Genomic DNA, 27225 nt, shown 5'->3' on the forward strand with positions numbered 1-27225 from the left:
AGATCCAAAACAATATCTCTATCGGAAGAGAAGTAAGTGAGAAATCTGAAGAAGAAATGTGATTTTTATCGATGTTTTTCAAACATTTCGACGTGGAATAACGCATAGGTCAGAAGAGTATTTACTGTATCACTGTTTAATATAGTTTTCCACTGTCAAATATCTGCGAGGAGAGTGGAATATTACTGAAAACACGGAGAGAATTGAAACCCAGCTGCTGAGCTGCCTTTGTTGAAGGGAAAGTTAGAGAGCGGAGGAGATCTACATCTACTGAGCTCAGCTCAGCAGTGTCAAGCTAGTACAGTGCTCGTGCCTGGAAAGAATGACAATCTACCTGCTATTGAAACCTGCATGAAATATTTAGAGGTAATTCTAATACTTTATGTGTTATATTTAACAAATTTAGTATTTTGGCGAAGAATCTTCAATCCTGAAGGAGGCAGATTTAACCTGAAGAAGAAGAAGATTTATTCAATCATGATTTGGAGAGATGACATTGACTGAGCTCTCTCTCTCTCTTAGTCTTAGTGATCCCTCCACTGTTTTGGAGATTCCCAAATGCATATGGAGCCTGATAATCAATATGAAGGAAAAGATTGCAATTTTTAATTAGGCCTAATAAAATGCACGAATACAATTATAGTTAATGTATGTTTGTTACTAAAATTTTAGTCATCTTATATAATTTTTCATTCTGGTTGCTGTCGCAAAAGGAACTCTAGCAATGATGACCAGAAGAGGTTTCTGTATTCTGGAACAAATTTTGAATGGTGCACCAAAGCAATTAAGCTTCTAATTATATTTCTTATACTATTCTTTGCTTAAAACATGTCATTTTCTTTTATGTTTGGATCCCCTTCTCTCATAACATCTTTTAGATGCTGTAGAGTTACTTAGAGATCTGTAAATTTATGTTAAAATGTTCATACACAAGTTCAGGTTCAGGTCATTGACTCTGAATTTTATTGAGCATGATGAACCTGTAAAAGATATCACATGACATGTAATAAATCAATATCCATGAATCAAATGCCAGTTTGATTGTGAAATGCACATGTATCCTACAAAACATGTCTGCAGTGAAAATGATCTTAGAACACAAAACGAAAGATGTGGTTTCAGTTGCAAAAATAAATGAAAACAAACGATGAGTATGATGAGGAATTGAAGCAAAAGGTGATGGCAAGATGAGAGAGAATCAGAGAGAGAGAGAAAGGAAGGAGAGAGAGGAAGTGAAAAGTTGGAGAATTTCTGGTGAACTGCCAAGATCAATATTCTGTACTTGTAGTACAAAGTCATGGTTAATTGAGGTCAAACTGCAATGACCTGCTTCTTTTTTGTTATTGAAAACATTCCAAGTAGACAAGCAAATGTGAACTCCTTTGACTAACTTTTTACACTGCCAAATCAAAAATCTTTATATATGATTTCTAACCACAAAATTATGAAATTACAGACTGTTGCATTTTATCTTTTCGATTTAGGCCTACACGCAGGTTCATGTAACTGTGATATCAATCTCATACAATAGGCCTAATTATATTATACCAAGATTTGTATTTGTATACATCATCACATATGAAAACAATTTTTTTAGGCAATCAGAACATTAAAGGAGAATGAAACTCTTGGAGCAAGTTAGCTTTTGTGAAAGCAGAAAAATCAAAGAATAAGATCAACAAACGTTTGAGTAAAATAGGACTAGCAATAGAAGAGTTATGAGCATTTGAATGTCGAGATCACTAATGCTATGGAGATCCTCCCATTGGCAATGCAACCAAGATCTATGATGTCACAGATGAACAACTCTCCCCTTTTGGACACTGAAAATATACCCCAAAACATCTCTTTTTGCTCATTCTAATCATATATGACAAACGATTCATCAATGATATAATGTTGTGAAACATCTGTACTTGTCCTCTCATAAAGAGAACACCTCACATTGTGATAGACTCTATAAAAGTGAGAATATAAGTGAAATAAGTACTAAAGTAATGAGGGAGTTGTACGTGTGTGACATCACAGATCTTGGTCGCATTGCCAATGGGAGGATCTACATGGCATTAGTGATCTCAATATTCAAATGCTCATAACTTTCTTATTATTAATTCAATCTTCCTCAAGCTTTCAACAATATGTTTCTTTGATTTTTCTCTTTGATATGGATTCAGCTGGTTTCAAGGGTTTCATTCTCCTTTAAGTCTACATAATTTGGAAAGCTTGTGCTTGTAGTGCTTCAAACTTCATCAAACTTTGTCTGAGATTTTCTGTTATTGCTTAAAAAAATGTTTCTGTCATCATACTAATCAGATTAAAATTGAGCAGTACCACATCCAATTTATACTAGAATTTAATACATGCATACTGACTAGGTTCAGTTGGTAAATTGGCAACTGTTTTGACCCATATTGAATTTACTGTTACACTGTATGAATAATGGGATGCATAAGAAATCAAAATGATTGTTGAATGTAAAAATCAGGTTGTCTGACCACAGCCTCAGGTAGGAATGGATCCAGAGACTGGACAAGAAAAGCAGGTTAAGACATGAATTTTAGGTCCTTGGTATCAAACTGACTTGCTTGTGCCATACTCATCAACTCTTTTGATTGTCTGTATCAATAAACATGACATAACTGTAGGTTTTAAAGCAGAGGTTAATGTAAGTTCATAGGGCTTGTAATGTTCACTATTTAATTTGTTTTCGAGTGTGCTATTGACAGTTATGAGCTAATAACCTGCATTGGCATGTTGAGTACACGTTCATGAGTACATTTTGGCTTCCTGGGATGAGCTAAATCAATTTGTTTTATATTTCAAAGTTTATACTGGATACTGTATGTTCTGCTATATGTACACAGACTCCTCTCGAGTTTGAAATTGATACATTGAAATCATTTTTTTTTCTGGCCAATGATTTGCAGGTGGCAGTGAGCCAATAACACAATGTGACCTTCACAATCAAGTCTTGGATGATGACCTTGTAAGCATTGTCCTATTTTTTTTTTCATGGGTGCCTGGACAACAACATAGTGGGATGAGGTCATCATCTCATGATCTCATTAAGTTACATGTAGATCCCCTTCTTCCCTTTTAATTGGTTTCAGTATAATTATTTTACTTTTTGTGTCTTTTTGTTTGATGAAATTCTTCATACTACATGTATTTTAATCACTCTGTAGCAAATTCAGACATTTTTTGTAATGCTTTTCAATTTTAATATTGAGCATAACAATGCAATGTTTTTTGTTTTGTTTTTTTAATCATGTAGGCTAAATACCATACTTGTGGGATCTATCTGTGACATGCATGTACTGTACCTGTACAGTGTATGTACATTGTACATATGTACATGTACCATTAGCATTAATTTGAACTCAACATTACTTAGCTTTTGGTTTTCATTACATTATTAAATACAATTCCATCCCTGAATTTCTGGCGCATTATGAACATTCTTCAATAACAGGTGATTCATGTAATCATAATTTCCTCAAAGGCTTGTTATACCATGTTCATATCGATTACCAGTACAACATACTGTACATGTAGTAGACCTACACTGTAGGTTATCAGGGGTGGGGATTACAGAAACTGGCTACATGTAAACAGCTTTAGTTTAGGCCTACATATTGAGGGTAGTATAATATTGACTTTGGTTCATAAACCAGAAACCACTTAGGCCTACATTGTTTTATCATGCAATCATGGATGTATATGATACATCATACGTATGTAAGTTTATAGACCATTTATATTTTGGAAAGACATTCGTAAATGGTACGTATGCATTATGGGGGCTACATTCTAGATGTACGGTATGCACTAGGGTACATGTATAAGGCTAGCCGTTTTAGTGACCCACAATGAACATCCATCATCCATGTATTTTTGTATGTAATCATGGTTTCATAATAATTCATTGTTACTACATTTAGGCTAGATTAATTTGTAGGATACGTCCTGTTAGATTGATATTGTGCATTAGCATTACTCCGGCCTTACTTTAAATATTGTATCCTGTAATTTTTATAATGTTGGACAATCACATGAAATAAACATCTATTGATTGATGTAGAACCTCTGTTATCAGCGCAATCAATACAGAATGTTTACACTGTACATTTTGTATGCATAATGACTTGCAGAGTTGTAGGCAAATACATGTATGAAATTCAGCTTTCATGTATGGTACTAAATCCATGTATGCATGGAGACCTACATGTATCTTAGTACAGTACAATAAGGCTTTACTGGTCGATATGTCACTCTCACTGTAGGGATTTTCCTCCTGTGCTGTGCAATGAGCACCCCATATTTCTTGCTGTGTACGATCCCTTGTCCAGGAAACTCAAGTCTTGTTTATGATATGATGACTCAGCTATCATTTGGTCACATCGGCTAATATTCCTGTCAGGCTCACAGTCTTTGCTAAGTGTGTTCAGGTACAGAGAAAGCATGTTCAGCAGGGCTTGAGGCGATGCCACTCCCAAAATTCTCAAAAGAGCCATGGAAAATGAGAAAAGAGCCATTCATGCTTTGTTGCAGATTTAGGCAGTAGGTTGTGAAAGGGCAATTTTATTATTTTGTTAGCTTTATAAAAAAAAGCATGTAAATGAGTCAATGCCTGCAATATTTACATGTACATGGCTGGTCATTCACATTGGAGAATGTAAGTTCTGTAAGTCAGATACAAGATATTTTATATGATTGGGTTTGTCTGAAAGAACCCTCTGATTCATGAAATGCCCAGGGCTCTATTGCTTGACATAAGGGAACATATAATGACCTTTACTTATTCTAAGTGGAAGAAAATTATTTCATAGAGGATGAGGGGAATACATGTAGGCCTACTGTCCTACTTTCTTACGCGAGTTTGATTGCCATGGAAATTACATATTTTTAGCTTTTTACATATAGGCCTACATGCATGAGTTCACATCTAATATTTAGTCTGTAGCCTACATCTATATGGTCATTTATTAACTGATTTTGATATTCAGTAGGTTCTGCATTAAAACCAGATACCAGATGCTTATATGATTGGGTAGGTCTAAAAGCACCTGATGATTCATAAATGCCCAGGGGCTAAAATATACCACTGTCACAACAAGGGAGCATAATGATCTTTACCAATTTCAAGTGAAGAAATGTTATCTATAAACATCACTAGGCCCTACAGGGGAATACTACAGTGTGCATGTACCTCATCTAATTGTTCATCATAAATTCTAGCTTTACATCTGATTATTGCCTTTTGGATATTGTTTTGACTATAGTTTGTCTGATCTCTTTTTTTTTCTGCTGCACTGGTTCTACAGAGTGTATGCAGGTATGTTCTTAAAGTATCCTAACTACAGTACTAATGGTCCTATCCTAAGAACTGTATCGCTTGTAGCCATTTAAGAGGCCGTTCTCATTACGCTTTCTAAAACTAGTTTACTGCAAACCGATTCAAGAAACCACTTTGGAAGATCGTTTTGCTAGCGTTCCCACTTGATCACACGAAAGTGGTTTTCAAAATCACTTCACGTAAAGCGCTCTTGTTGCTATGGAAACGCTCTCAGTGGGGTGACACGTTTCACGCGAAATTCGAAACTGCAGCATAGGCATTCTACACCTGTCGTGTGGAGTAGCGCGCTCAAATTGTGTGAAGATCACTTCCCGAAGAACGGTTGTGTCCTCATGCTAAAACCAGTTTAACGAGGCAAAGCGATCTTGAAAACTACATCGCAAGGTGGTTTTCCAAACTGTTTTGGAAGAACGCTTCCAAGACCGCTTTGACCGTTCTCACTACGCGTTAAACTAGTTTCCACTAAACTAGTTTCCAGTAAACTAGTCTTAGGAACGTAGTGAGAACAGCCTCTAAGATTCATTTGCCCCTCTTTTAAATATATTTACCATTGGACTTGCAGGCTGATGATGATGATGGCACTTCTGTTATAATGCCTGAGCAATACATTTCCGTATACTGTATGCCCCAGCAACATAAGGCCCCCCAGCTCATCAAATCTTAATAGATGACTAGTATGTTATGTTTAGCCTTTGTTTATATTTATAATTTGAATGGTGCTCTTACATGTACCTTGATGTTAGCTGTAATTTTTACAGGCATGTGTGCATGGTTATTATGAAAGGAACTTTAAATGATACTGTAGCTATAAAAAAAAGGGGGGGGGGTGGGAGAGGGTTTAGAATTCTTTTTAAAGGTTATTAATTTGAGCAGAAATTATTTGAAATCATTTGATCCTTTCCATAAATTTGCAATTATTTTTAAGTAGTAAAAAAAGTTATAAATCTATAGGAAAGGTACAGTATCATATTGGGTCTCCCTTTTTTAAAATGTAGTGTGAAGCTACAACAATTGCCACAAAACGTGTTGAATAAAGTAGTTTGTTGTACTTGTTAACCTTGGTGTACTTGAGAACTACATTTAATGTGCTTCATACCCACCTTTCTCATAACTCCTGTTACTACAGTACACGTACACATCTCCTCATTATTCTAATTAAGACTTTTTATCATAAAGGTCATTTGCAGCAATGATCATAAATGATTATTTTGGATAGAGACAAACAGATCAAGAGCAGATACCAGCAATAAAAAAAGAGAGCTTATGAAAAAGCTGGTAGTGTTACATAATTCAAGATTATTCATTTTGCATATAAAAAACATACGTGTAGGCCTACAGTCCCCTACAGTCGACCTACCCAGTGCAGGCATATTAGAGGCTGTTCTCACTACGTTCCTAAAACTAGTTTACTGGAAACTAGTTTAACGCGTAGTGAGAACGGTCGAAGCGGTCTTGGAAGCAATCTTCCAAACCAGTTTGGAAAACCACCTTGCGATGTAGTTTTCAAGATCGCTTTGCCTCGTTAAACTGGTTTTAGTGTAAGTGAGGACACAACCGTTCTTCGGGAAGCGATCTTTGCACATTTTGAGCGCGCTACTCCACACGACAGGTGTAGAATGCCAATGCTGCGGTTTCGAATTTTGCACGAAACGTGTCACCCCACTGAGAGCATTTCCACAGCAACAAGAGCGCTTTACGTGAAGTGATTTTGAAAACCACTTTCGTGTGATCAAGTGGGAACGCTAGCAAAGCAATCTTCCAAAGTGGTTTCCTGAATCGGTTTCCAGTAAACTAGTTTTAGAAAGCGTAATGAGAACGGCCTCTTAGTTCAGAGTTTTTTTAACTGCGAGCTTGTGTCCTTCACATGTCATTGAGGTAAATTGTTATTTCTTTAGTGTGTTCTATTTAAATTCACCCAGGCATAACAATCTAAACGCAAATTTTATGCAAGAAATGAAGAATGCTAATGTGTGAAAGACCTACAGGTAGGCCTACTAGTTTATACTGTATTTTTTTTTAAAATTCATACAGTGCATGTACTGATATGTACGTAATGTAGAGTGCAACATATATTGCGATTTTACAAAAGTGCTATTAGATGTAATGTTTGAGCAGATTTTTATTTATTTGGGTCCCCAGAATTATATTCTCAGCAAGAAAGTTACAGAAATACGATTTTTGTATTTTTATCTAGTTTAGTTTAGTCTTGTTTTTTTTTTTTTTTTTTTTTTTTTAGGGGGGTCCTTTATATTGCTACCCCTTCTCCAGTTTGTTAAATAGGTTTATGTAACATATTTGCCTGCAACAGGTACACGTAGGCATGTTTTCAGAGTTCTGCCTGGTATGAGTCCTTGTCGATCAAAAGAACTGGTGATTGTCTGTTGACAGGAATAGGGGATACCTGGTTCGTGGCAAGGCCTTCCTCTTCAGGTGTTTCCCAGTAACAGAGATCTGTGTACCCCAAATACAGTAGACTTTCAATGCCACAGGATAGGGTACAACAATAGAATGAATAGCTCAGCTGGGTGGAGTATACTACAGATCACCCCCACTGGTTTGCTTTCTATTGTGTTTGTCTGTCAAACTAGAGCAGCTGATCGACATCAGGCTATGGGAATGGAGGGCGATATCACCTCACTCTCATGATATAGCACTTTTTATCTACCTCACTATTCTATCTACAGAACTAACTACATGTTGCAGGATATATTTCCAGCTCTACAGCTCTTTTCTCTTCCACTCAGTTAATTAGTTAGCTCAAACAATGTACTTGATATTCATTTTCTGAGTTTTTTAGACACTAAATGAGCAGGAACAAAGTGGTGGTATGTTATTGCTTTTCTTGGTAGTATCACACCCTATTGCATGTTTACTGTTATTCCACCTACACTGTACCTGATTGAACAAATTTATGTAATGTCTAGAAGGGAATGAATGGGGATGGTATTTCTTCAGTCCATACTTTTGTGAACTAGTAATTTGAATTCAAGTTTATTGCACAGGCCTAATTAATTACAGTAGTCTGATAAAAACAATAGGAAATCAAATTTCAATTATAGAGCAGCAGAAAAATAAGATTATTAGTATTTCAGTGAAAATACATGATTTGAAAATACACAGAGATCCCCAACACCCAACTTTTTCTGAATTTCTGCCAATGGCTAATAGACTCCACCTGGGGAGCTTTTCATGAAAGGACTAATCTAATATTTTATGAGACAGGTCTATTTATTATATTAGACAGTTGCCATAGTAACAGTCGCACACCTGTGCTTCTCAGCCAATCAAAATCAAGGATGTTGTCAGTTGTCTAGATCTGACAACTTGTCAGATGAAGAGTATATTGATGATGGCTGAATTGTTAGCGGTCATCAACAAGTCTTCTGCTCTCAGTTTCAGTGCTTTATAGCTAATGGATGGTATTCTGTTAGCCATGGTTTAGTTAAGCCAAGGAGAAGCCTGCATGGGCTACTTTTATAGACCACACCTTGTATGGAGTGCAAATTCTGCTGCAGAAAGTGATAAAAAAATTGAGTCGTGAAATGGGAAGAATATAAAAATATATTTAATTTTGATAAATTAAAGGTACATTAGAATTGCCATGAATAATGAAGCCAGCATTCCATAGAATTGTGGTTTAATTATCAGAATATCACCCATTGTGTTTAAAATTTACTCAAATTTTCTATGAAAGTGTCATGGACTCATGAATCATCTGAAATTAGATGAAGAAGTCTGCATTAGAATTGGAAGATGGAGGTTGTACCGGTTTATAATTTAAGATATTTTTTTCTTGAGCAGAATCTGAATTTGATGAGATTTTCAGCTATATGAATGTTTTATTTTCTTTCTCCTTTTTAGGGGGATGGACATTCCCTTTAATTCAGATCAAATTTTCTCATGTCAACCTTCTACCAGTGTATACAACAGGCAAGAATGTGTTGGTTCTTAGGGTCCATGCTCGGAACAATGATCCCATTTAGCTGAGAATGGTTGGTTCTAGGAGTAGGGGGGGGGGGTTAAGAATGAGGAATAATGTGCCTATTGTATGCAAATTTTGGGTGGTGATTAGTAGGGGTGCACAGTGTATGTATACATTCAGAAAAAAACCCAAGGTTTCACAGTCTTGATTTTCAATTTGTGACATGCTGCTTACATTTTTCTTCTCTCTTCTGTTATCTTGTACAAATATCTGCAACTGCTACATGTAGCAAATCTAATACATACAGCTGTACATGTTATTTGGTAGGGCTGCATTTCTATGAAAGAAAACATACTAGTAGGCCTATATAGGTCTTTACACAGAATCAGAGAATGTACATAAACCTGCATTTACATATTGATTCCATTTCCAAGTTTCCATTTTTATTATGAAAAAGGGGAAAATAAGATGGTGAACATGTATCTACAGTTTACTTTTTCTCAACAAAATGCAGCTAGGACTGAGTAATAGATTAAATGAAATAATGTTATATCTAGATTATTTCTTGGAAGAAGTCCTGTTTTCAAATTGGCCAGGATGAGATTTCCAGAACAGTTTGTAAACAGAACGCACAATGGTGAATCCCCCTCATTTGCATAGGAATGAAGTTCACTGGGTCAGCTGGAAGGAGTGCATGCTTCTGATTGGCTGGCTGGTTGCTGCCTGCTGTCAAGGCAGCTTTGCATGTGAATACAATGCAAGGGAATGGCATGGTGCATATATGGACCGTGTGTGTGTGTGGCTCTTGGGTGCTGTGTGTAGGGTTTGTTTATATGTATACATAAAGTTTGTTGACCTCCCTGGGAAAAAAGGCAGCATGCAGTGTTTATGTTTTGGGTGTAATTTGCATAGAGAAAGGTTTCTCTGAGATATTTTAGTGGGGCTATCTCTGCATGCAGACCTACTGGTCTATACATGTAGATGTGTACTGAATGCAATATAGTCATATAATCTTTTCTCAGTATATTCTGCATAGCCTGGCGTACTTTAAAACATAAATTGTGATATTATCTTGTATAATTGATTGATTAGTTCAATTGAAAATGTCACCTCGATTGATTGTTTAATTATCCACACATCTGTACCACATACATGTATGCCTACATTTACATGTATGTACAGGTGTAATAACACTGTCACGAGATAGGACTATATCTATATGGTTTTATACATGTGATTGTAAACTAAAACTGCAATACTTTTTTGATGATGGGTATTTAGACCTATTCACTCAAAAAACAAAAACAAAATTATTCCAGGGTTTTTATTGATGAAAATAGTATTTATATGCAAGATTCTAAATCTCATCAACAAATCTTCAAAGTAACTGAATATAGACTGGACTGAAATGGATTCATATGTATATCTATAGACTCTTATTCTCTTTCGATATTTATTCATCCTTTGCATACCAGTACATTATTAGGCCTATTTGCCTATTTAAAAGACATATCTAACCTTGTCTATATTTTCTTTAATCCTTACTCTCTCCTTTTAATACATTATGTCCAGTATTGTGGCTTTATATTTTACATAATCCATTTTATCCTATCTATTTCTATCTCTCTATCCTTCTCTTTCCTCTCCACCCTGTTCAACCTCTTCTTGTATATTCCCCTCTCTCCCCCTTTTCCACCCCTTCTCTTTTTCTATCTCTCTACATGTAGTCTCTTCCCATTCACTCTTTACAGCTTGGTATTAAATTTGATATATGATAGGCTCAAGCGAAGCATCCTGGAAAATGTTCAACTCTTGTTAAGGATTGAGATAAGTAGCTAGTGTAATCTAGGACACTGGGTCAGTGCCTGGATTTTCATCTATAATTCAAGGCTGTACGTACCCTTTTCTTTATAAAAAAGTAAACTCGCAATTCATCATATTCTACAAGTCTATTTATTGACTTGGATTTCAAAGCTTCCATGAATAATTAATGTTTACTGTGCGTATCCTTTGTTCTGCAGCCAGTGTACCAAGAAAAGTGAGGATGTGTTACTAACTGTAAACTAGGCTGATGATATAACATTTTCAAAGTTGCCAGGTATATTGTTAGGGATATGCTAGTTTTGATAATAAAGGAAATACATTAATACTTGAAATTAAAATAATAATCTAACTTTTCCAACCCCCATCATAACTGAAATTTTATTTAGGGTCCTACTTGTACATATTTCAGCCTATCAGTCCATCATTTTAATACCTAACATGTTTAAACAAATTATTCAGAGCCCTGTTTTATTTACAATTGTTCTTGATCATAAAGCCATGTCTGGCAGGTTTGTTTTGAGGCCTAAATCTCATTGGAGAAAGTAGGTCTTCTGTTGAACCTTGTTTTGTGTCATGGACTGTCCAGTGTACAAAAACCCAGTTTGTCTATGCTATGCTATTCGTCTATGCTATACAGTGTAATTTACAGTTTCAGATCTCAGTCTACCCTTTATATGCCTACTAGGTGGCTGTGTAATGTGTCCTTGACAAGTTGACCTACTGCTTGTTGACACAACCACTAAGAACTTGGGATAGTCTTCACTCCAAACTCCTCCTTTCCTGGTAATATATCAAAGGGCCTGTCTGAATTCAGACTACAACTACATCATGTTATTCAAAATTTATGCAGACTTTGCACCTTTCTTCCTATTTTCACCTGTTTTGTTGTGAATATTATTGCTGACCGTGTGATTTGGTAACATGTTTGTGGTGGGACGATTGTAATTTTGGGCGGAAATGGGTTTGTGTTTATATCATGCCCTGAAAAGAATAGTATCAAGGCAAGTTTTACAGCAAAGTTGGAATGTGCAGTAACTATTTTTAGAGAGAGAGAGAGGGAGAGAGAAAAGGAGAAAATATAAGCATTTGAACCGAGTGAGGATCAAAGACGGAAGTGATATAAGAAAATAAGAAAATGGACCATAAAGGCGAACAAAGCACAGAGTCAGAGCTGAGTGAAAAATGTTCAAAGTTAGAGGATATAATGAGGCACTGTACACCATAAAAAGGCAAAGAAACATTGAGCTTTGCCATACCACATATGAAAAAGACAATTAAAAACAGTATCAAAACAGTATAATTGTACATGTATTGTAATGATTAATTAAAAAGTATTTGGCTTTCGGCCAACCAAATATTCACTTTATTATTACCAGGTATTTCCTGAGCTTTCTTTGAGTGGTATCTTCATCACTGTGTTGCCATGCCGACATCCTACAGAAACCCTAGTTTTAATCTCTTAAATGACATGAGATCCCTAGATGGTAACTGACATCATTCACCCCCCCCCCCCAGTTTTCTGTGACTTGTAGTATCATGACTCATGAGATGTATACATACTTTAGGAGAGCGTACTATGATTTAAAACAAAAAATTGATATATATACCACTCTGTTTTCCATTCTATTTCATTTCACCATTGCAGATAAGGACATTGCTTGGCTTAATTGCTGGTTCTGATTCAAGAAAAATAAGGCCAGAAGGTGTGAAGGGAGAGGACGATTGGTTCTCCTATTGACTGTTTTGCTGGGAGTATTTTTTGCTGAATGAGTTTCAATGTGAGGGCTGGAACACACAAGTCAGAGGACGCAGAGAATAGGTAAGCCCCTAAATCTTGATTGCTCTTTTTCTTTTTTTGTAATGATTAATCACAGTTAATTATAATGCTAGTTAAAGGAGAATGAAACCCTTGAAACCAGCTGAATCCATATCAAAGAGAAAAATCAAAGAAACATATTGTTGAAAGTTTGAGGAAGATTGAATGAATAATAAGAAAGTTATGAGCATTTGAATATTGAGATCACTAATGCCATGTAAATCCTCCGATTGGCAATGCGACCAAGATCTGTGATGTCACACACGTACAACTCCCTCATTACTTTAGTACTTATTTCACTTATATTCTCACTTTTATAGAGTCTATCACAAGGTGAGGTGTTCTCTTTATGAGAGGACAAGTACAGATGTTTCACAACATTATATCATTGATGAATCGTTTGTCATATGATTAGAATGAGCAAAAAGAGATGTTTTGGGGTATATTTTCAGTGTCCAAAAGGGGAGAGTTGTTCATCTGTGACATCATAGATCTTGGTCGCATTGCCAATAGGAGGATCTCCATAGCATTAGTGATCTCGACATTCAAATGCTCATAACTCTTCTATTGTTAGTCCTATTTTACTCAAACTTTTGTTGATCTTTTTCTTTGATTTTTCTGCTTTCACAAAAGCTAACTTGCTCGAAGAGTTTCATTCTCCTTTAAGGTGTAGTCATGTATGCATATGGTTATATAGTCATCCAAAAGTTGTCATGAAATATAGAAGTTGCCAGGTGCAGGTTTACATGGCATTGTCTATTAGTACTATTTGTTCAGTAACTTTCAATTCATATGAGACCATACGCTAAGCAAGTACAGAAAATATAGAAATTATGATATCAGATACACCTGTTAGGGCTGTATATATCAAAGAGTTGGTCTTTTATCCTTTAATCTTTTCCATAAGTTTTCAGATGCGTATGTTGTCAGTCATTCGTTTTAATGTGTATAAATATCAGCTGTTGGATCAGCAAATAACTGTCATTTATTTTCTCTTTCCATACAGTGTAACCATGGAGATGTATGATGACTATGGCCAGACAGACATTTTCAGCAACCTGACAAATCCTGAGCATGCTCTTCAATCACCCAATGCCCTCCTGCTCTCGACCTCACAAAATATCTACATGTATGAGCAGGATTGCAATCCATCCAGTACTAAACAGGAGTCTGTGCCAGGAAAAGCTAGTTGCGTAGGTCTCAGTGATAATGTCTTTGAGTTTCCGAACCCGGAGGAGATGGCACAGCTGGGATGCAGTCCGGTGGTGGATAACTGTTGGCCTGACACCCCCCTCCTAGCCGGGTCCCTTGATGGCTCCCTCAATGAGAGTGGAGTGTGCTTCAGCTGGGACCTGAGTGACGATGACCAGGAAGGACTGTTCCCTGTTGATGCCAGTCCATTCTGTTCTGCACCAACATTGGCGGAATTGAACCTTGAGGATACACAGTCTGTTGACAATGGTGTGATTGGGAAGAAGAAGGCAGAGGATCAGTCCTTGACATCGATGATGCCACTAGGCCAGCAAGAGATGTCTTTGTCACCGCAGAGCTGGAAACGAGTCAAGACAGAGGCTGTAGAGTTGGCTAGTGTAGATAAGAGGACAAAGACATCAGATGTACCTAAGCTGAGCAGTTCAAGACCAGGCTCATCTAGGAAATCCTCCAAAACAAAGTCATCAAAACCTCTTACGCCAAAGAACGGCAGGACACACGAGAGCTCTAAAACATCTGCAGATGCGAAAAAGTCTGCTTTATCATTCAGGAAAGTGCATCCATCTAAGATAGATTTCACAGAGTTATTCTGGAAGCGTTATAGGAGCAGAGAATCAATTCCGTCCCCTACCAAAGAGATGTCTCGCAGTGAACTGATTGCCAGGACTCCAAACCCATTTGGTAATAGGAGATTCCTGGGAAGGAATGCATTGCTGAAAGTCAAAACACAGTCATCTCCCAAGGTGGCTCAGACGCCGAAAACAGTTGGAAGAACAGTCAAGCCCAAAGCAAATCACAGGGTCAGAACTAAGAAACCTAGTACTGTGGCCCAGAAAAAGAAGAAAAACAAGCCTCTAGCCCTTGTCACTTCAGAAGATTCGAGCCAGGATAGGCTTTGGAATGATCTGAAGGTATTCATGTATGGTGATGAGGATCGATCTTCAAAGAACAAGATGATTGCTCCTCATAGGACTCTACTGCCTGAGCTTGATTTGAAATCAGAGTCGGTAAGTACATTGTACTTTTAAACTCAGTACTATCCATACCAGGGGGATGTTTCACAAAGAGTTGAATCTAAAATCATGGAAATTTGCAACTGGTTTTTTAATGTGACATATGTGGAAGAACCAGGGGCGGAAATCTCTCCCAAAAGGTAGGGGGGACAAGGGGCTGGAAAATTTGACAAGCAAAAAAAAAAAAAAAAAAAAGGTTATCACCCCAAATTTAAGGTCATTTTGACGAAAAAAAATTTGACAAGCTGAAAAAAAAAGAAAAAAGGTTATCATCACAAAAGTAAGGTCATCTCGTCCTAAAATACATGTTTTATTACGATTTTGAATGATGTATTTCTTACCATCATAAAAATCCACAAATAGTAGGGGGGACATTTGATATTATGTCCCCCCTACTATTTTGAGTAGGGGGGACAAGTCCCCCCTGGGATTTTCGCCCATGGGAAGAACATTCATGTGGTGATGGCTTTTATACTACACACAACTGGGAAATTTAGTTTAATGTTTAGTGATACTAAAATTTCTGTTAAACACCCCCCCCCCCCGCTCCACTTATGTTCAAAGATAATTATACCTCAATTATCTATTACCATGACTCCATGACATTTAGATCAGTAATGAAATTTGTTTTTAAAGAATCTGCTTGTTACTAACATGAGACATATTAAATCCTAAAAATAATCTTTATTGTCTCATCATTTTGAAACAAATCCCCATTGCAACCCTAACATTTTTTGTGTGTATTTAAATAGGGATATCCCTCGAGCAATTGTTGCATCTGAGTCAAATTCTCAGATCAAGACATCGGAACCAGCTAGAGTATTTTTTTTCAGGAGGGGTGGGGGTTATATTATAATCTCTTCATTTTTTTATGTCTGTATTGTTATGAATTGTACACAAACCTTGAATGTTAACTTCTTCAATTTATCCATATTCCAGTGCCATTTCAGAACCGTCATTTCAATTGGTTTATTTATTTACATGTATATTTATTATTCATATATTGGCTTGATGGCATTATTATACAGGTTGAATGGATGGAGCCTATCGAGGGTAATTGAGAAACGGAATAAATTCTCCTTTTGCCTAGAATTCAATTACATTATGCAAGCTTTTAACCTTACACCCCGGCCTTACACTACAGTATCCTTTCAGGTTTGCAATTTTATAGTCCGCACAGATGTCAAACAGCTGTGTAGTTTTTACTGTGGTTTCTTTATCAAATTAATTTCCTGCCAATGTGTGCTCCCTCTTTCTCTCTCTCTTTCTTCTATCATTTGCCCCCCTTCTCTTGAATGAAGTTTGGCGTATAACAAAACAGTGTGTTTAATTTGTAAAACATCATAAATAGAGATAATAAAGGGGATAGAACCATTGTCTCCCAGGATTGTCTCATGCATGCTAACTTATGACTTCTATGTGGCAATTCAATGTAATTTAACCAGCCAGTTATTGAAATAAAAAGATATATATAACAACCTTTAAGGAATGCTAGAACACTAGTAGTTCTGCAGAATCAATGTAATAGTTTGGGTGATTGTATAGAGCAGGGACGTGAGAGGGAAAGCAAGTTGGTTTGGATTGATCAGTACTTAGGAAATCAAAATATGTGCAATTAACTATGATTGTGTTTCCTAATTTACAGGAAGCCTAGCCCATTCCTTAAAAAAAAATCAATCATTTGAACTGGATGGGGTTTTCCCTTCTTTTACAAATTTGATACTGAAAGGATAAAAGTTGTTATTTCTCACATTATTATATTGGTAATACTGTACCTGAACTTGACATGACATTATGATTGAGGATCATTTCAGAATACAACACCAGAGGATTTAGTTATTCGTTCTGTGGTTGAAATGAGATCATATGTTTAACATTTTGAACTATATGTTGCCATTGAAAAAAATTAATTGAAGGACAGGAATATAATACTCTTTTGGGGTTGTTTTTATTGTGGAAATAGTCTTGTCAACACCAGCATAATGCGGGGGGGGGGGGGGGGGGCACTCAGTATATAATGCGTGGTGGGTATGTGCCGCAGAGGGGAACCCCATTTTTACACTCAAATTTCTGTTCCAAGGCATAGCATTTTTATCTTATTGAGAAAAAGAACAAAGAAAGCCGCTCCAAAGCATAGCATTGTCTTCTTATCGAGAAAAAATACGAAAGAAATCCGTTCCAAAGCTTCGCATATTTTTTGTTACGCCTTTCCGGCCGCATTGATCCCCTACAATTAGCTGCAATTTTGGTGAAAAGCGGGGATGCAGTGAGTAGCATCTGCACCCCCATGTTACCTGTGAACTTGTGAAGACAGATTTCTCTGTCTATTACTGCAATCTCAATTTACCTGATCTTTGATCTGATCTGATCTAATCCAAACCAATCCAATGTAATCTAATATAATCTGATCTTCATTATTTATCATTTTTATTTTCAGAGTAAATCACCTCGGACTAACATGAGCAGTGACCCAGACTCCCATGACGAGGGTCTTGGCAGTGAGAATGAGGATCATGATGACTTCGTGAGCGATGATTCTGACGACGATGACGATGATGACATCCAAGATGATGCAAGTGATTTGTCTGATGATCCTGGTATGTAATACTCTACAGTACGCAATATTTCTGTATTGAAAAAAGTGACTCAATAATGACTTGCTGATGATTGATTGCCTAGTCACATGTGTGACTAGGACCCTTTATTTTAAAAAAATGATAAAGGAAATATTTATGATTAATTGTAAAAGTTTGTATACAGCTCAGTCAGTCATTCTCATTTCATTCCATTCATTTGTACACAACACGGTGTTGTAGATTGAGTCACCTGTTACTTCAATGTGTCATAGTCAATCCTTCATTTGGCAAAAAGTTATTTTTGTGATATTCTTGATGGAGAGATTTAAGCCTGAAGGCCTATTACCTCAAGGGCCCAGGCTGCATTGATGATTCTGAATTGTTTGATTTGAGGTAAAAATCAGCCCAGCAGGCAATTTCACAATCATTCATTGTTCATATTTAACAGGGCTACCATCGACAAGCACGAAGCACTCCTCGGGAAAGGATTCCACCGGTTCTTTGGCAACCAGACGTAGAAGGGTCAAGACACGACGCAGCGAGTACGACGACTTCACCCCTAACCCTCGCAAGCTCCTGAACATTGGCCATGAACTCAACAAGCTGAACCTAACGATCAGCTCGCTTTGTCCAGGTAATGAAGCATCAAATGATGAGAAGAATCAGACTAGAAGGGAGAAAAACAAGCTAGCGTCAAGGTAAATATTCTTTACTCTTACTTTATTTTTAATTGTTTTTGTTTTTTTTTGTTTATGAAATAATGGTTATTTCTGTGAAGTCAAAGTCCAAAGTTAAATCATACTATGAAAAGTAGAGGAAACAATTTTTTAAAAATCCCACAAAAATCACTAGTATGTGAACAAGGATGGAAGAAGGAGGAGAAAGAAGAGCAGCCTCGAAGCTGCTTTTATTATAGAATTGATATTTTATTTTTTTATTTATGTATTATTACCCAATATGTATTACCCACACGGGTCGTGTGGTCCAGTGGTTAGAGCATTGGACTCATAATCGCAAGGTTGTGAGTTCGAATCCCAACTCTGACATTGTCTCCACTTTGAAAAAAAGGCCCAAGAGTGATATCTGTCGTCTATTACTTCAGCCACTATGACTGATTAACCTAGACGTAAAATGTTTCCAAGGTAATTGGTTATATACCAGCTTGGCGTTTACCAGCAAAAAATGCTGTCCTGCCGAGTTCCTACGGGAGTTACCACAAACAGAAACAGAAACAGAAACAGAAACAGAAACAGATTATAATTTCATTATTTTTGGTGTAAAACCATTTATCAAGCTTGTAAATGTTTTGCAAATGATTTCAGCATTATGATATGCACAAACATTGTAAAATTTGTTGTTTACAGGACATTTAAAAAAAAAAAATGAAAACATTAATACGAGAGTGTATACTCGTAAGTATCCTTGAGTAAACAATTTTCCAGAGATTCAATGGGAACAATATTTAAGAGTCACTACACCTGGGATTGCTAGATGTACTACAAAATATTTCACATTATTTAATCTTTTATTCAAAGCTTTGAAATAAAAGGGTACCATTAACTCTGAGATTCGAAATCACAAAGAGGTTTATCTAAGTCCAAGTTTAATGCCTTCCAGCATGTTTAAGACTTAGCATTCACAAGTAAAGTGTGCTGGTTTGGTTCTCTTGTAAAGTTCAAGCCTTTCCCATGGTTATCTTTAGCCATCATGCCTGCAAAACTAAATGTCATTTCATTCACTGGTATATGGCCTACATATACATGATAATTTTGAAGATTTTATCAGATTTGAGTAGATTACCTTTGTGAAAAATTACACAGTTAGATTTCTCCTGATGTGATATTAACACATGGCATATGTTATTATGATATTCACTTTCATTTTTAGAAAAGTGGTAAAGTACTTTATCAATACAAACTATAATACACCTGTACAATGATTTTATTAATTGAAGACCTTTTCAGAATGTGTTTAATTTAATTAACTAAAATCATTTGAATAATTAGATAGATATACACATATATCAAGCCTTTTCCTCATATTTTAAGTGTTGAATTGGGTAATAATTCTGTCATATCCTCCTTACATATAAAGAAGAAGCAATGTGATATGTCTGTTATAATTACCCCATTTCCACCTCTCATCATTTTCCTGTCACTCTAGGGCATGCAGACTCAAGAAGAAAGCCCAGCATGAAGCTAACAAGGTCAAACATTGGGGGCTTGTTGAGGAAGCAAGTAAGATCTATTATTCTTTCCTTCTATTCTGGAAAAGACGCTATATAAATCCTATGTATCATTATTATTATTGTTATCATCATCATCATCATTATTATTACTATTACTATTATCATTGAAATTAGTCTAATTCCAATTGGTTTAATCCCATTTGGTCTAACTTCATTTGGTCTAATCCCACTTTATCTAATTTAAGTTAGTCTTATTCCAATTGGTCTAGTTCCTCTTGGTCTAATTCCCTTTCGGGCCTAATCCTACTTCAGTTACAAACATTAAAAAAGTGATAACCATTTGGTCATATTGCATGTCACGTAGACCATTTACGATTTCATAAACTTCCAGTTAGGCTCTACCAATTTTGCCTCATTTCCATAAAGCGAACAGGTCCTATGTTCTCCTGGGGCCCGTCCTACAAAGAGTTGTGATTGATCTAATCTAATGCAACTATTGAAAGCCAGCAACCCCAACATCTAAAATGAATGTTTGTTCAAAATATTTTCTACACAAGATGTAATAATAATAATAATAATAATAGCTGGATTTATAAAGCGCTTTTTTCCAGAGGATACAAAGCCTATATGTAGGCCTATATCATACATTCATTGTTTTCTTGAAAATTCAGTATGCTCCTTTTTGTTTACAAAGGGACATTGTGCAAATTTCCTGTCGAAAAAAATATGACATTGATGGATTTCCATACATTATAGTTGAGGTTGATCAGATAAATCGTAACTATTTTGTAAGACGGGCCCCAGATGATTATTACACAAAATGAGAAAAATATGTTAGATTGAAGTGTTTATTGAATTATTGAAATAATTTAGTTAAATCTATTGGAACTGTCTCTTGAAAGTTTTACTTCTTACATTTTAATGAGTATGATATTTGGGAGCATAAGTTCACACTTCAAAGTTGATGATGTGTTTATAATGTATTTCATATGTTTATACATTGAAGACATGGTTGTGGCTACAGTGTGAAGAACCTGTAATAAATATGATTTCTTTTTTTTTCTCTGGTTGCAGAACAACTAAAGCTCGTTCTTGGGAGCATGAGAAAGGAAATGATCACCCGTCTTGATAGGCCCAAAGCATCATGGGATTACAGCCTTGGGGCCAAACTTGATCATCTAATCAAGAATTCTCTTGGTACGTTCATTTCCTCTTTATTTTTACCAACTTGATGGTTATACTTGACCGTTGTATGATATAATGATTAAAATAGAAGATATTTTGCTTCTGATTGGATATTGCTGTGTACAGTACTTCCACCAAATTACTGTTTTCTTGGATATATTTATAAATACTAATAGTGTACCTTATCTTTTATATTAAAAAAAAGTATATATTAAAAAAAAGTATATATTGCATGTTGAGCAAGCACTGACAATCTTCATTATAATGTAAACTAGTGTTATCTCGCTACTTAAGGATGATGATATATATTTACTGAATGTATTTTATCTGTTTTTCATTCATATTTAATTGTAATATAATTCATCTAGATATCAGTCCTGGCAACTCTTTATATTTGTTTTAAATCATTCTACTATTTCAAGTTCAAAAATCTCTTCTTAATAGACTAAAGAGTAAGAAGTGAAGTACATAACATATTTGCAATTTTTTCTGTTGGAAAATGTCTACTGTTATCTTTTCCAATCTGGACTACGATTTAAATTCAATTATTCTCAAACTTGAAATATCAAGTCCCTGACAACAACAACAGCAGCAACAACAATAGCAACAGCAACAACAACAACTTAATCAATAAACAAAGTCACTAATGAAAACTTAAAACAATAAATTGTAAATAGTTTAGACCAAAATTTGCCATATATTTTTCATTTATTAGGAACAATGTTATATTAATTATTTCTACACTATGTTCTTTTATTTTGATTTTCATGTTTTTTTGTTATCATCTGTAATTCTTAATCAATGTTATCATCTGTAATTCTTAATCAATGTTATCATCTGTAATTCTTAATCCATGTTATCATCTGTAATTCTTAATCCATGTTATCATCTGTAATTCTTAATCCATGTTATCATCTGTAATTCTTAATCAATGTTATCATCTGTGATTCTTAATCCATGTTATCATCTGTAATTCTTAATCAATGTTATCATCTGTAATTCTTAATCAATGTTATCATCTGTAATTCTTAATCAATGTTTGTTTCTTTACAGGTCATATGGTAGCCGGTCATACTTCTGAGTTTGTCAATTCAGTCTTGGAGAAAACAGCCAAGGGAATCCCCCTCTCCAATCTCAGGCCAAAACTATCCTGAATATCAAGATGAACTTTGACCCCCAAGCTGAACTGTGACCCCTTTTACCCTTCCAGAGGGAGTTATTGCAGGATGCTAATCAATGAGGATCTGTGTCGTGATTCAAGCAGCAGAAGCATTTTCAACACAAGCTGGAAAGTCAGAATAGTGGATGGTTGAAACCTTTATGGAAGCATTATAGTTAAATGTAATTTTTGTTCTACGAGAAGAGGAATTATTATTGTTATTATTATGTCAATTGGAGCAGAGAGATATTGTCAGATTTTCATGATATCTTTTTAATCCATAAATGTTTTCCCCCTATAACATAAGAAGTACATTTCAAAGTACATTTGTATTTACGGTACATGCAGTGGAGCTGCTGTAATAGATGTTATGTCTTGTAAGTTCAGAAATCACTAGTGAAATACATAAATGTATGCCCCTTGAATAGCCTCCATTAATCATCCTGCAGAAGCTTTTGAATTGACGGATATTACCCCAGCAGTATATATCACATCGGTTTGTAAAGATCACATCCATGTACAGATGTTGAAACAAATAATGATTAAGACTCATCTTACTGAGTGAGTGAGAATTTAAACGTGATATAATAAACAAGTACTACATAATTTTTGTTTGGATATTTTTCATTGTAAATCTTATTACTAAAATTGTGTGCATTTTGTGTATGACAGATGCCTGCCATATAAGGAGGCATGTCACATGTGAATATTAATCAGATTAAGCGTTAATTAGTTGTATGTGTCCAATTAGTGCAGTGTTGTTTTTCCCATGTAGATACCTTTGCCTCAGTCTTGATCATTAATTATTCCTAGCACATGTCTATGGTGAATTGGAATGCTTTGTGTGAGTGGGATGGCTGTATTTAATCATGGCAGAGTGCTCTTTTCAAGCCCTCTGCCTTCAGTGCATACTACAAGACTAGTATTTAAAGTACATGCCTGCAATGCATTGTGGGATAGGATCAGATAAAAGGGGGAACACAAGCCATGTGTATAGGGTTTCCTATCTCGTCTGAAATTAAGCTAAACTGTCAAGTGTACTATATATATATGCTCTGGTGGAATGACTTTTTAAAGTCTGATCTTCTTATCCGTCTCATAGTGCTTTGCCCTTAACATGATATTAACTATATCCTGTGTGTTAGTTAGTAACTAACAAACCCTATATCATTGTATTCTACCCCTAATCCCTCTGCAGAAGATTTAATCATGATCAATTTGCATGTAGTGTCCTAGTGATACGGGAGTGCCAGTTTAGAAACTCTCTAGACGATATTTTTCTGCCTCAGTAACGTCTCTAGATTAGAAATTTGATAATCTGTTTTTTGATCAAGTCCTTATATATATATCTTGCTTACTCATTCATGAGGGCCTATGGAAATTGTGCTCCTATGGAATCTTTGGTAAAAAAGCTTTAAAAACCATTTGTAGCCAGGAAATGATTCGAGTCTATATATGATTCAGGATATAATATACTAATACAATATAATAATAAAGTTGATAATGTATTCTTGTTAAAACGTAATAGTGCCTTAGAATCTAGGAGTATGTGAATATCATGTTTTTGATCAATAATATTTTTCCTACAGTTAGGGTTAATAATCCTTTTGAGTAATGGGTAAAATTCAACTGTGTACTAGCTTAGTATTAACAAATCTATAATTTTTGGTTAAAAGGGGTTGAATTCAGATTAAATTTTGTTGAATGATTTTGAGGTGGTAACATAGAAGTTCTGAGACTAGTAGTGAGTGGGTTAAGTATCCTTCCTTTCAAGGAATGTGATTGTACAAGCTGAGTGGGACATATGGTATTTTTTTTTAAAGCAATACGTAAAACCAACGGGTGTATCAGGAGAGTTGATTTAAGCTGTTTAACGAGCCGGGGTAGTAATGGAAGCATAGAATCAGAAAATATTTTGTCAGTATATAGCCATTACTAAAAATATTTAAGGAAATGTACAATATAGAAGAAAGAAGTCTTTTGATATTTATAAATATGTAGATTATTTGTTTTATTATATGTCATGAACATATTTCAGTATTTCCTCCATTACTGCTGGCAGTGAATGTGTATTGTAATCTTTGCCATTAAACACATATAAATTGGTGCTAACAAAATATTCTTCTAACTGGTTAATGATAATGCATGATTAAAAAAAAATTGTAAGGATATCTTGGATGTCAAGTTTCTGTAGTGATATGTACAGATTTGGTGTGACTTGTAGTGTATTTTTTATGTATTGTGTCTTTTTGAAATCTTATAGTTTTTCTTTTCCTCTTGTGGAATATGTTAGATAAGTGAAAGGTTGTTTGTTTTCAATTTTCCCACTCTGAAATGTCTTTTAATGGTCTCACCTATTCTGATGTACACGAATATGATTTGAAATGGATGTATTTGGTGAAAATTAACATCCTGTTAAAAATTAAGAATTATGAACATAATAGCTACTGCTGTTTAATGCAAATTGAGAAAAGCTCATCTGATAGAATAGCTGGTTAAGATTCATTTTTGTCCTTCAATGAAGAATCGATTTGTAAAGAAGAGTTTAAACTGGGAGACCATTCTATAAGTTTTGCACATGCTAAGTGTGGTAATCCTACTCGATATAAAAAAAAACAAAATAATGAAAATCATAGGCCTACAGTCAAAAGTGCTTTGTCAGAATGTGTATTCCAGGATTGAGTAGTAAACATATTTTGATGTAACATTCAGTATAACCTCGAACTCACACATCTGCACATTATGTAGTATTATACAAGGTGAGTGAACATGAAGTTGGACTGGTGATAAACAGTGTTCACATTTACATGTATGGCTAATAAAGCTAATATTTTATATCACAGTTTGATGTTAGGATGGTTGGAGTTATTATACTACACAGTGAACTAGTAGTGTTTCTGTTGATTATATAATATGTTACATGTCATGATCCATCAAAATCCTCAAAAGTTGTAAAATTCATACCCCCCTTGAAGTTCTGTACCCAAAATGAACTTGGAACTCAGATTGCTGACTCCATTTACTGTTTCAAATGTAGTGAGGTGTTATGTTCAGGTTAAGTGTATTCAAGCTTTGTTGAATTTTTTCTCATGAAATCCAGAGAATTTGATCAAGAGTTTTACTGTGTTACATGCTCCAGTTTACTCTGAATGTGTATCATATTCATCTTCATTTGGTATATTCATATCGTTTTTTTTTTGTTTGTTTTTTTTCCCTGTTTTTGATGTTGTGATTTTCCTCAGTGATGTAATTGTTTAGGTATGGTATTGAAGTATAGTTTCTATTTTGTTGTTTTTGTTAGATGTAATGAATATTGTGTATTTGAGTTATGTAAGGAAATTCTAAAAAAAATAATACACCCTTGTATAATCTAGAATCATTTACTGATTGGTTGGCAGTAAAAATACATGTGTATACATTTGTATGAGTGCTCAATTGAAAGTTTGTTATTTGGATACGGGGTGGGAGGTGGCGTGGCCGGGGGTATTATTAAAATTTTGTATTATATTCATTCTAATCTAAACTGCAACAGTCATAGAATTCATTGCATCATTTATAGTTCAAAGCTGGAATTTGTTTGCATGCGATAAGAATCTGATCATGTTTCAGTATTCTGTAGTCAATTTCTGCATGATAAATACTATTGGTAATCCATGAACTACCGGTACCGTATATACTAAAATCTAAAGATATAGCCTCACTCTGAGTGAGAGAAATAACAGGTATTGTTTGCTTTTTAATGAAAATATCTCAGCCAAAGTCTATGTACATGCAGGCATTTTCATTTATGGTCAGCTAAATAGCAAATCGTTGGTTATAATTCAAAGTAATGCCTTTGGCGAAAAAACTTCATGATATTTCTTAAACCTAACCAGTTACTGCATGTAATTCTCACCAAGACTTAAATTATGTCAATTATTCATTAGAAGTGATTGGTGCTTCTCATATACCAGGCACTCACCAAAAAGAGCTTTTTCAATTTCGTTGCATAAAAAAATGACTGTATCATATTTGATGTGGGGATACTTTTTTCCATCATAACAATTTATTCATCCAGATATATATTCCATGGATGGTTTTATTCATTTATTCATTAAATTATTTTGAGGTTTAATCTATGTATTGACAAGGCATAATAGATAAAACACATTAATGCCTCCCGCTGTGGAATTCATCGTGTTAGGGTGCAGGTGATAGTATTTTCAATGTGTGTGACAGATCTTTACCATGATGTAAATAGTAAAAAATATTACACTCTTCGCTAGAGTAAGCTCAGGACCCAACCGTGTACAAAACCTAATAGGGTTGAATTAAACATATAAATATGTGATAAAGCTATATATAGATATATAAATATAAACAAAGTGTACATAATATATATTTCACTATATATTTCATGTTCAGTTCAATATTCATGATCCTAATGGCAAAAATTAAAATTCATTTGGTTGCTGCACCAGACCTACTTGAAGTTCATATTGTTGTTTTATTTGTGTTTTTTTAAAGAAAAGTAGACTGTGGATGACAATTGATCGATGCCACATCATTGCATAAGCTTATCTCTCCAGATGAGCCAAGAAATCATGACTTTGGAAACACAGAAATGTAGTATGATAATCAATAATTATTATATTAGCTGTCATGGCTACCTTTCCAAATTAAAGAACAGTTGCTCTTTAATAAGAGAGACGGATTATAGTGAATCAAAGAAAGGGAAAGAGATGGGTTGATTTTATAGGAGGAAGGAGAGGGAAAAGGAGATGTAGAGGGAGAGAGACAAAGGCAGGAATGCAGGAAGAGAGAGGGGAAGAAATAGGTAGTAGGGCAAGTGAGTAGTCTGCATGCACAGACGCTTGGTCTTTCAATTCACATTGTGCATAATGCAGTCTGAAGTAGTGAGACTAGATTCACTATGTCCTTTGAAACAGATAGGCCCGAATTCACAAAGGTAGTTTTGAAAACCCACGGTTGTGT

The 27225-nt window shown here is 35.2% G+C and overlaps 1 protein-coding gene across 4 annotated transcripts; it reads left to right on the top strand.

The window, feature by feature from the left end:
• Positions 1-26712, top strand: LOC129273329 (CREB3 regulatory factor-like). 4 transcript variants are annotated; one of them, XM_064108073.1, is made up of 9 exons: positions 1-366; positions 2928-2986; positions 12748-12921; positions 13925-15137; positions 17581-17740; positions 18168-18417; positions 19883-19956; positions 20982-21104; positions 22146-26712. In XM_064108073.1, exons 3-9 carry the CDS (start codon positions 12869-12871, stop codon positions 22244-22246), a joined length of 1974 nt encoding a protein of 657 aa, XP_063964143.1. In that variant the 5' UTR covers positions 1-366; positions 2928-2986; positions 12748-12868; the 3' UTR covers positions 22247-26712. The 4 variants fall into 4 exon arrangements, with proteins under 4 accessions (XP_063964143.1, XP_063964144.1, XP_054766325.2 ...); XM_064108074.1 differs by lacking the exon at positions 2928-2986 and adding an exon at positions 7276-7341; XM_054910350.2 differs by lacking the exons at positions 1-366; positions 2928-2986 and adding an exon at positions 8016-8181.
• The last annotated feature ends 513 nt before the right edge of the window (positions 26713-27225 follow it).

Source organism: Lytechinus pictus, chromosome 12 (assembly GCF_037042905.1).
Source record: "Lytechinus pictus isolate F3 Inbred chromosome 12, Lp3.0, whole genome shotgun sequence".
Lineage (NCBI taxonomy): Eukaryota > Metazoa > Echinodermata > Echinoidea > Temnopleuroida > Toxopneustidae > Lytechinus > Lytechinus pictus.

Excerpts from the sequence above, each read along its gene's own strand:
- LOC129273329 (XM_064108073.1), top strand. The coding sequence starts at position 12,869 with ATGAGTTTCAATGTGAGGGCTGGAACACACAAGTCAGAGGACGCAGAG. Across the intron at positions 15,138-17,580 it reads TTGATTTGAAATCAGAGTCG|AGTAAATCACCTCGGACTAA; the intron begins GTAAGTACATTG and ends TTTTATTTTCAG. Across the intron at positions 19,957-20,981 it reads GGGGCTTGTTGAGGAAGCAA|AACAACTAAAGCTCGTTCTT; the intron begins GTAAGATCTATT and ends CTCTGGTTGCAG.